At 41.7% G+C, this 10,655-nt stretch overlaps 2 protein-coding genes across 4 annotated transcripts; both read left to right on the forward strand.

Annotated features, from left to right (window-relative positions):
* Nucleotides 1-343: 343 nt before the first annotated feature.
* LOC147628994 (uncharacterized) lies at nucleotides 344-4,710 on the forward strand. Of its 2 annotated transcripts, XM_086812194.1 has the most exons (6): nucleotides 356-1,252; nucleotides 1,550-1,805; nucleotides 2,242-2,609; nucleotides 3,082-3,794; nucleotides 4,083-4,379; nucleotides 4,493-4,710. In XM_086812194.1, exons 1-5 carry the CDS (start codon nucleotides 1,168-1,170, stop codon nucleotides 4,350-4,352), a joined length of 1,692 nt encoding a protein of 563 aa, XP_086668320.1. In that variant the 5' UTR covers nucleotides 356-1,167; the 3' UTR covers nucleotides 4,353-4,379; nucleotides 4,493-4,710. The 2 variants fall into 2 exon arrangements, with proteins under 2 accessions (XP_086668319.1, XP_086668320.1); XM_086812193.1 differs by having other exon boundaries at nucleotides 344-1,252; nucleotides 4,083-4,588.
* Nucleotides 4,404-6,403, forward strand: LOC147628995 (uncharacterized). Of its 2 annotated transcripts, none has more exons than XM_086812196.1 (2): nucleotides 4,404-4,538; nucleotides 4,774-6,403. In XM_086812196.1, the coding sequence occupies exons 1-2, from the start codon at nucleotides 4,404-4,406 to the stop codon at nucleotides 4,909-4,911; spliced, it is 273 nt and encodes a 90-aa protein (XP_086668322.1). In that variant the 3' UTR covers nucleotides 4,912-6,403. The 2 variants fall into 2 exon arrangements, with proteins under 2 accessions (XP_086668322.1, XP_086668321.1); XM_086812195.1 differs by having other exon boundaries at nucleotides 4,408-4,538; nucleotides 4,632-6,403.
* Nucleotides 6,404-10,655: the final 4,252 nt, after the last annotated feature.

Raw genomic sequence — 10,655 nt, forward strand, 5'->3', positions numbered from 1 at the left:
GCTTCTTCTCTCTCGTCTCTCTTTTGTACTTCAATCATCGATCCACTGCTTCTCTCTCTAGACTGTGTTTCTTTGTTGGCTAGGGTTTGCTTTTTTACAGTTTAACTGCTGGAGCTCTCTCTCTCTCTCTCTCTCTCTCTATAACGCAGGCTTTTGTTCCCCTTTCTAACTGTTCATTGTCCTGCTGGTAGCATTTTTATTCTCAAAAACGAGACAGCAACCTCTTAAGCAACAGCACAGCATTGGGAGACGATGAAAATAAATGTACATCATTAAAAACTAGGAAAATGCAAAGCAGTGAGCACCCTGTACATTTATATGCTCTCTTTTTTGACACGAGAGAGAGAGAGAATGTGTGCGCAGCCAAACCACACTAATTATCTCTTTAATCTCTACAAAACTCTCTTTATCTCTATCCTAATCTGTAACTCCAAACCACATTTCTAATCTCTAATCCCAAACCACATTACTAATCTCTAATCCCAAACCACATTATTATCTCTTTTAACCACTTCAACCTCGCTCTTCTATCCTAAATACTAAATGTCTAATTAATCCTTAATGATCAGCACTAGAGTGTCCAATTAATCCCGAATGATTAGCTCTAGGGGGTCTAATCAATTTTTAATGATTAGCCCCTGTGTGTGTGCAAAACCCCACTTGCTTGTTGTTGGCAATCATGAAGAGAGAGAGAGAGAGAGAGAGTGTGTGTGTGTGTGTGTGTGTGTGTGTGTGTGGAACAGTGGTTGGACTCTTGGACAATGGGTTGTTTTTTTTCCCCCTTTTGTATACAAGCAATTCCCCCTACCATGTTTGCCATAGCTAAATAGTTAAAAGCTGCAACATAGACATTAGATTTGTGATGCCCCCTTCCCAACAACACAGGCACAGACAAGTGTCCTGCCCCTGCATTGGAATTTGAAACACCATCATCATAAGGTTTCCTGAATCCCACCTTTCCCCTATTAAATATTATACTTCTTAATCCTACATCTTATCAATAATTATATATATCAACTCTAATTGCATATATTAGTGCTACTTGTTATTTCTACCCGTCTGAAGTATTTCAATTTGAGCAATTATTGGCACCCCCTTCCTTTGATCTTAATGTAATTTTCTTCTATCCTCGCATGTAAATCCTTCAGTTTGTTTTGATTTTTATCCATGGAGCTCTCCACCCCTTTCATTTCTCACACAGATCAACCCGCCCTGTTGGCCCTTGCAGTGTTTCAAAATCTACGCAAATTAGGTCAGTTTTTCCTTACAATATCTTGTTTGGTAACGTAATTAAAGCTTAATCCGTCGTCTTTGAGTTCCCAAATTGTGCTAACCAACAGCAAACTACCTTAATTTTATTCTAATTAACACTATTCTACCTTAAGCCTGTGCTAATCAGCACTGTGTCGCTTAATTTTCAAGCTAGTCAACATTAAATTGGCTTTACTTTAGTGTTAATTAAGCTTCATGATTCCCTCAATCGACTTGCCATGACCAGTTAGTGCTGATGTAGCACTAACTTAGGTAACACCACCCATTTCTACTGCAGAATACATTAGGAGTGTCCATGTTTACGGCAAAAATGCGTCTATCTGCACGATCCAGCAGGAGTTTTTCTTCAAACCAGGGGCTTTCACACAGATCAGTCCGCCCACTCACTTGGCCTGCTTATCGTCCGGAAGTGTGAAACGTTACATGGAAATGCTGAGGAAAGTGCAAGAGGGCGAGTGGTGGAAGTGTATACTGGATTTCTGCAGCGATTCACCTCTTGACACAACTATCATTCCCCTTTTGAACAGTTCCAGGTGCATCAAAACTGTTTTTATCACCTTAATTACACCCATTTAGTTCTTAATCCCCTCTACCCTTTTTCAGCTAAAAAAATCCATTAATCCTTAGTCTCCCTCTACTCATCTTGCCAAAATGCCTGTAATATCACCATTTATTTCTTGCTAATGCTTAAGTTAATTCTGTTTTGGTTTTGCAAGCATTGCCGTACATACCATGCATGATGATTCCTAGTGTCCATACATGCTTTAAAAAATATATGCTTAGATGTGCATAGCATGTATGGTGCATACATGCATATAAAATTGATGATTAGTTATGATTCCTAGTGTACATACCATGCATACAACGTTGATGATAAGATGCATATGCCTTGCATAGAAAGCTGGTGATTAGTAATGATCCCTAATGGCCCCCTCTACTAAATTTTCCTGTTACTGGTTTACATCTTAGAAACCCCCACTTGCAGACGATACCGTCATTGGCACAAGATCTCCTGCTGGTGGAAAGCTCTTTGACAAGCTCAAATGTCTCTTTTTCTGATGTCGCCGAAGCACATGAAAACCATGATTTCAATTGGCAGCTTCCACAATGCATCCTTCCATCTCTCTCTCCCTGTCTGCAAGGTCAAGGATTGGCTGAAAATGTGGATCAGCACACAGCTTTAGAGTCTCCTGATAGCATGTCTCAACGGCGACAGCTTGATTTATGGCAAAAATGGGGATCTGATCTAGAGCTTGCTAGCCCTAGGATATCTCAAGCCTCTAATTTACCCCCACTAAGAAGCAACATCAATGATGCAAGCATGGCACTGCATGGAGGTAAATTTCTATCCTTTATGTGTATGTGTGTGCATGTGCACATGGTGAGCTCGTGTTGATGTGCATGTGATGATGGTGGGTACATGTGTGATACGGTTCATGCTTGTTTTGGGTTTCAAAGGAAAGGTTTCTAGAAGGTGAGCGTGTGATGATATATGTGTGATGTGATGGTAATGTAACATGGTGTACATGTCCGTGCTTGTTTTTGGTCTCAAAGGGAGGGTGTGTGTGAGAGTGCGATGATATTGTGCACCTTGTCCATGTGCGTAATGTGATGATAATGGGTACATGTGTGTACATGTCCATGCATGTTTCAGGCCTCAAAGGGAGGGTTTCTGAAGCCAGAGGGTGGTTCAAGTCAGGGTGGACTATGCGCTTTCAAAACAAAAATAATTATTTTTGTTGCTTTTCATTAACAAGATGGATTATGAGCTTTGAACTTACGGGAAATGCTTTGCTGCTTTACATCCAGCTACACCAAGTCCAGCTTCAAGCTCTTTCAGCAGCCATAATGCTGATTCCTCTGCTTGGAGTCACACCACACTGGCACCAAATACCCACACGCTGTTAGATTTACCAGTGGAGACACCAGTAAGTGATGAGACAGCCAAGATTCTGACAAGCTTTCCTAGTGCCTTCATCTCACAGAATTTACAGTTTGACTATTTCCTGGGAGAAAGCCCTAGCAGCTGCAACATGCTGGCCAATGTGTTGCTAACGGATAGCAACAAGAGGCAGTTAACAGGCATGGGTAAGACTGCTGATGGGCATGACAACATGGAGAATGGGTGTCATAACAAAACACTCTTCGATTATGGGACAACCCAGCAAATGAGCTCCACATCAAACATGTGCAGTTCCAGTGAAGAGAGAAGCCTGGAACCGGAGCATTCTGAATCACCAGAAAAGCCTAATGAGCTTGATTGGGGTGTAAGTAATGGCCTCCAGAAAGCAGAGAAAACTGCAAACCCTCACAGATCTAACCATTCGAGAGCTGTCACTGGGAGACTGACAGAACTGACTCTGAATGAGCTTTCCCAGTATTTCAACATGCCCATCACTCAAGCCTCCAAAGAACTCAAGGTGGGACTCACTGTGTTGAAAAAACGCTGCCGTGTCTTCGGGATTCCACGGTGGCCGCACAGGAAGATGAAGAGCCTTAACAGTCTTATCCACAACATTCAGGTAGTGTCATGTTTCCTGACAAGTATTGTTTGTCCTATGCATGTGTGTGTCTGTGCATGCCCCCCCCCCCCCACCCTGCCCTGGTGTGTGTCGTGGCGCCCCCAACCCCCTTTTATCCCTTCCAAAAGGGTTATTTTGGAATTGCGCATGCAACTCTCTCTCTCTCTCAAAAGAAGTATGTTTTTGAATGTAATGCATGTATGCATGTATGCATGCATGCATGCGTATGTAAAATCTATGTATCGCCATTTCTTGTTCCACAATGACGTAGTTTGTTTATGTTTACAGGATTTGGCCAAGGAGGATGGAGCCGATGATGTAAACCACGTCCAGTTTGCAGTAAAGGAGCTGGAAAAGCAAAGGAAGGAGATGGAGGAAAGTCCAGGCACTCAGCTTGCAGAGAGAACCAAGCGTCTGCGCCAGGCCTTCTTCAAGGCTAGCTACAGAAAGAGGCGTCAAGAAGCACTCAATGACCACAACATCATCATCAACAGCAGCAACAGCAACAGTAGCAACAACAGCAGCACCAGCAATAGCTACTACAACTACTGTGAATGACAAATCGGAGCTCCCTTCTGTCCAAAAGTAAACAATGGTTGATTCTACGCCATGCCGAGCCCTGATGATCTCTGGCTTTTCACAATCATACTCTTATTTTCTTGGTTCTTGTATGCTTTTTGGGGGATTTTTTTTTGCAGGTTTTCAGTGACAGTGCCCATTGTGAAAGTGTGTATATTTGATCATGTAAGGGTTTGAATTCTAGGCTGTTTCCTTTGAGGATATTTTGACAGTTTTGTATGTGCTCACAGACACTTTGCTTTGTTACATTGTGGGCAGGGTAGGTCACATTGACGTGATCTTTGCTGCCTGACAAGTTGAGCTATTCTGCAATGCATGTGCTGCATGTTCATGTGAATCTTTCACTTTAAAGTTTTTACCTTTTCTCCTGTAGCTTACACCCCTACCTGGCCTCCTCTAGCTATTCCATTTGATGGTCCGTGGGATAGCAGTGACATCAGAAGAGATAGGGAATGGTTGCCAGAAGACTGGTCCTTGGGATGCGGGTGGTGACTCAGCACTGTATCACTACAGCAGGGGTGGTTCAGCAGAATTCTGAAATGGGAACATATTCTGTCATCGCCAAATGATTTTTTTTCTGACAAATCAGCACTGCAAGAATGGGTTCTGTGATTTCTGACATGTACACATCTCTGACCTCCAGAGTGAAGGAAGAGGCTGATTTGATGGTGGTGATGCAGTTTCTGCTGATCGAGGACCATGATGGTGTAGGGAAAGGCCGTCGGGAGAGGCGATTCCCTGGAGGAGAAAGGGGCTTACAACCAGCAGCCTTTCCCGGTCATGGACACAAAGAGCAGGCTGTACGGGCACACAAAACAAGGAGCAAGTTAGATTCTGCAAATGACAGTGATGTGAGGATCGAGGTCTGCTTACCAGAGCAGATTCTGAAAATGTCAGGGAAGTGACAATCAAGGCCTGCTTGCCAGGTCAGTTTTTCCTCAGATTCTGGAAATGATAGTAACACCAGGGTTTGATAGGAGCAGGGCATCTAGGACAAGAGGGAGATCCATGCCAAAAATAGATTTCCACTGGTACCTTGTGTTACTATCATTGCTACTGGTACATTTTTAGATGAGTATCATCATTTGTAGTTGGGGGTTTTTTCTGGGACAAGCGTAACCCTTCAGGTGTTGGGATTCCCAAAGCCAGAGGAGGAAGAGGGTGTTGCCTTCTAATCTATTTAGTCTGGATGGGGGATGGAGAGATGTGATGTACAGGTGATCACACCTAGCTCTGTGATCCATCCAGTGAGAGTTGGGTAGCATTGGTATATTGACCATTCCCGAGTGATAGCTACTCATGCCTTGTGGTACCTATGGCTATATGGTGGATGCCCTATCAGATGTCTCGGAATTTGGGACCCTGGTGAGTGGGAATGGACTGATGTGACTAACCCCATGAGGAGCATACCTTTCTTCAGCTACGTTGTGCGTAATGCCAGGTTACTCACGCTGGACCGACCCAAACAGTTCCTACTCTTAGGCGTCATTAGGAGGCGTATGACATTACACCCCCCATTCAGAGGAGATTATGGCAGACTCTCTAGCACTCGCACAGGAGGAGCCATATATCCTACTTCTTTTGGCTGTTTTTCTACACAGTGGGTTGCCCACCAACGAGTGGAGATCTATTTTCGTGTGGTTCCCTCTTGTCCTAGATGCCTAGCTCCATTCGAGACAGTGTATCATTGCTTATGGACTGCAAAGGAGCACAGAGGATCTGAGTATCCGTAGCCGAGCTCTTGGGCAGCTTGAGGAGTGATCCTATCTATATTACTGGGGGTGCTATTGCATGGTTGACTCAGATTAGCGCACAGCTTTTTGAGGCCAGGGGAGCAGATCCTGTTATACTTGTCCATAGGGCATAGCTCAGAGATGTTTGCTTTAGGATATACACTTGGGAGGTTATTGCTTAATTTGAAAAAGAATTTTGCTGATGTAGAGGTAAATGATCTAGTTCTGAATCTTCAGGATGTTCTCGACAGTCTTGGAAGTGTATTTGCAATATATGGAGAGACATCGTTCATACTCTTTTGGCCATCTGGCCTGTATGCTGCATAAATAAAACGCAGAAAATTTATGAGAGTGGAATCATGGTATTTTCTTCTCCTCCACTCCAAAAGGGCTTTTATGGCACCATAGTGTCCCCGATTGGTTGAGATCTCCCTTTGTATGATCTTATAGAAGTCTCTTTTGGGAAAAAACAACCCTGCTTGCGAGGTCAGTCTCTTTATGGCACCATAGTATCCCTGATTGGTTAAGATCTCCCTTTGTATGATTTTATATTACTAGGTCAGTCTCCCTCAGAGAGTGCATGTGGAGTGTCTATCCTAGTGCAAAAGATCCTCATGATTATCCACTCAAGAAGTAGCTCTTCATTGAAGTCACTAATGTTGTTCCAAAAACACATTTGTAGCACACCATCATCAAGATTCACATTGGCTCCTCTTGGCAACCTTATTCACACTGTCAAAATGGAATCCCTCACCACTTCTGCATTGTCATCAAGATCCCCAGTGTTGGAATCTTGCACTAATTGGATTGTCTTCGTCTTTCATTGAGCTTGCTTCATAGCTTCTCTTCTAAAAGCATACTCTACTGCATCATCATAATAGTGAAAGCCATGCTTCACAAAAAACAAAAAACTTCTGTGTCAATGCATCCAAAAAACGAAGAAAGTTTTGCTATGCATATGCGGAATCTATTTCAGCAAATATACCGTTGTATTCTTTCCCAAGCAAGAGACTCGGTGATGAACGGCTTGCTATGCCTTGTTCTATTTGTGTGAGCTTCTTCCCAGCCCTCTGCTTGTCCTTGTCTATCTTGAACCTCTTGAGAAAAGCTTTAGAAGGTAGTGCAACTCAGTTGTACCTTCACTAGGAGTGCATCGTACCATAGTTGAGCATACTAGCCCAAGTACATTCCCCAATGGTAAATATGTCTCTGCTTGCATCTCCTCACATATTTTCCATATCCAGGGGCTCCATATATATCTCTATGGGCCTTGATGGCATCCCTGAAAGCTTGCTCTACCATGAGGGGAACTTGCCTGGGATCGGGAGCTGGCACCCCTCCTTGTGAGCGATACAGTGTTGTATGTGCCCACTCCCTCCACACTGGAAACAAATGATTTGTGCAGGTCGATAGGTACTGCTTGATATTGCACCTGGGAGCAGCTACCTCCGTCGGACAGGTCGAGGGGCTTTGAGAAAGGGGTTGGAGGATTGACTTAGGTGCCCCTGCCATCACATTTTAGCCTTGTTTATTTTGGTTGTAGCCTCTTCTTCTTGGGTGTGTTTATTCACACTGTCTTGTTCTTTTTTTTGCTTTTTTTTTTCTCTTATGGATTCGAGCAAGCATGTCTAAAGGATGCCATAGTATTTTTCAGTTTACTCCCATTGATGTACCCATTGGTCTCTATGTGATGATCAAGGATTTTGATTCGGATAGACCCTTGTGGGATGCTTTCTGCGATTCTAAAGGGTCCTATGTGTTTTTTCTTGTTATTGCTCCATGCTCTAAATAGAAGCACTAGGTTGCCCTCCTTAAGCTCTGTGTCTCTAATGTTTTGGTTGAACCATTTCTTTCGTCGGAGCTCTTCTACCATAAAATCAGTCATGGCCAAAAGTCTGGTCTCTTATAATTTCTCAAGGTCAATAAGTCTCTCAGTCGTAGCGTTCTCAGTCAACCTCTGGTTGATTGCGATCCTCAAGCTTGTTGGTACTATATATTCCATAGGCATTACAACAACTCCATAGGTCAATTGAAACAGTTTTGCCACTTTGTAAGATGTTCAATATGCCCAAAGCGTAGCTACTGCAAGCTTGTGTTTCCAATCCATTCTGCTAGCTTGAATGTTCCACGTAGCATCTTGTGGTGCTCTCTGCGTGGCCATTAGCTTGTCGATAGTACAGTGAAGACTTTTGGTGTACTATTATGAAGCCTTTCATGAGACAATCAATCACCTCATTGACAAAATGTGAGCCTTGGTCACACTAACTAGTTCCAATGGGGTACCCAAATCTAAAATTGACTTGCTCATACAAGAATTTGGTAGTAGTACGAGCATCAGCCTTCCTAGTAGCCTTGGCTTCCGTTCACTTAATAAAATACTCCGAGGCTACTATAATGTAATAGGCTTGGGTTTTATGTGCAAAAGGACTAATGAGTCCTACGAAATCAATTCTCTACTTCTCAAAATGTTTCTAGACTGTTACAAGAGTGAGAAGAACCATGTCCCTTTGCTATGGTACAATAAATCCTTGACACTCATCACAACCCTTGACAAATTCCATTGTGTCACCAAACAATGTTGGCCACCATAACCCTAATTAGAGGGCCTCTCATGATGTTACTTCCTCATCAAAATGTCATCTTATAATTCTCGATTGTGCATCCTTTAACACATGTATGAATTTTTCCTATTGGATACATCTCCACAAAACATCGTCTTTACCCAACTTATACAGTTGTCCCACTATCAATTGTGGTAAGGAGTTTCTAGCTTGATGAGCCACCACATCTTATCTTTGTTTCAAGGAATGATGTTATGGAAAACCATAAGGTATTGAGATATTTTTTCACTTCCATCAGGCACCATGCCAATCTTGAATAAGTATGCATCTGGGAGATCATCATCTACTCCAGGGGTGGGTTCTCTATTAGGAACTCATGACATGTGATCAACTAAGACATGTGGAGATCCTTTTCTCATAGTGACTATAAAGTTGAATTCCAAGAGTAAAAGCAACCATCAAGTAATTTGTCCCATTGTACATGGCTTATTGACAAGACATAACAATGCCTGGTGGTCCACAAAGAATACAATTTTGCTGGCCAGAAGATAATGTCTGTATGCTTCACAAAAAATACAAATTTATTGGCCAGAAAATAATGTATGTACCTTATTCACAAATAATACTTGGTGGTCCACAAAGAATACAAATTTGTTGGCTTGAAGATAATGTATGTACTTCTTCTTCATAGCATACACCATAGCCAACCCTTCTCTTTCTCAGGTTGTATAGTACATCGTTACCTCATTGATTTACCTACTAGCAAAACAAACAGGCTAGTCCAATTTGTGTTCCCTTGGTTGTGTCAACACACAACCAATGGTAATGTCAAGACCTTTAAGACACTTAGAGAAGGAAAGTCTAATTTCTCAACACAAAAATTAGAACATAACATATACTTGCACGAATTGAAAGCATAAACCTTAATAAACCAAATAAAACAAACAAGAGAGAGTTGGAGAATCGAGTAGAGGTCACTATTGACACAAGAGTGGGTTAAATCTCCCTTGGGTAGAGTGTGGCCCTTATACCACTCTCCCATGTTTATATGTATTAGAAAGAACACTTGCTTTCCAAAAAGATAATTCCAAAAACGAGGCACAAGTACTTTTTAGTTCATGAACGTGCAAGCTCTGCAAAAATATAGCAACTATTAATATAAAGTCTTAGGTCTACCAAAAGTATAAAATACTATTTGGTATGTATAAAGGTACGAGGCCTTAGTCTTACAAAAAAATATTGGTGCCTAAATATGAAACCATGAAAGGTATTCACATGTCTCCAAAATATCTCATAGTGGTCCAATACATGTTTCACCCCCGCGATTTAATACATAATCTGTCACTCAGTCATTGCCTTCATCCAAAATAATATTAATCATTGCACATAATTGATTAAATACATTAATCCTCACCATATCATACCAACACACATAGCTCATTAAACACATTAATTATCACCATATCATACCAGCCCACACAACTGATTAAACACATTAATCTTGATAGACATCATACTAGTGTAGATAGCTTGATTAAACACATTAATTCTAGTAGATGATATAAATAAAAGATGTATCCAAAATAAAATATCTCAAAATAAAATAATGGGCGTCTCCATAGAGGTTATGACTAGCATTCCCTCTTGCTCGGGTTACAATTGACCTCAATTGCATGGATGATATGAGTGGATGAGATTTTAGTAAGAATGGAAAAAGTTTTTTGGCATTCATTTGGCATCTTCAATAGGATAGTTCTTGAAAGTCACAAGATGCTTAATATAAGTGCTACCTGTGTGTGTAGTGGTAGTATCATGTTAATGATACTACCACTACACAAGATGGTTCTTGAAAGTCACAAGATGCTTAATATAAAAGCTACCTGTGTGTAGTGGTAGTATTATGTTAATGATAAACTGTAAGATTCCTCCCTCCAGCTTTTGAGGTATACATGTGTAAGAACCTTCCCTTCTGATCTTATAATTATTCC

The sequence above is a fragment of the Cibotium barometz genome, chromosome 18 (genome assembly GCF_041138505.1).
Source record: "Cibotium barometz isolate CiBa-2024 chromosome 18, ASM4113850v1, whole genome shotgun sequence".
NCBI lineage: Eukaryota > Viridiplantae > Streptophyta > Polypodiopsida > Cyatheales > Cibotiaceae > Cibotium > Cibotium barometz.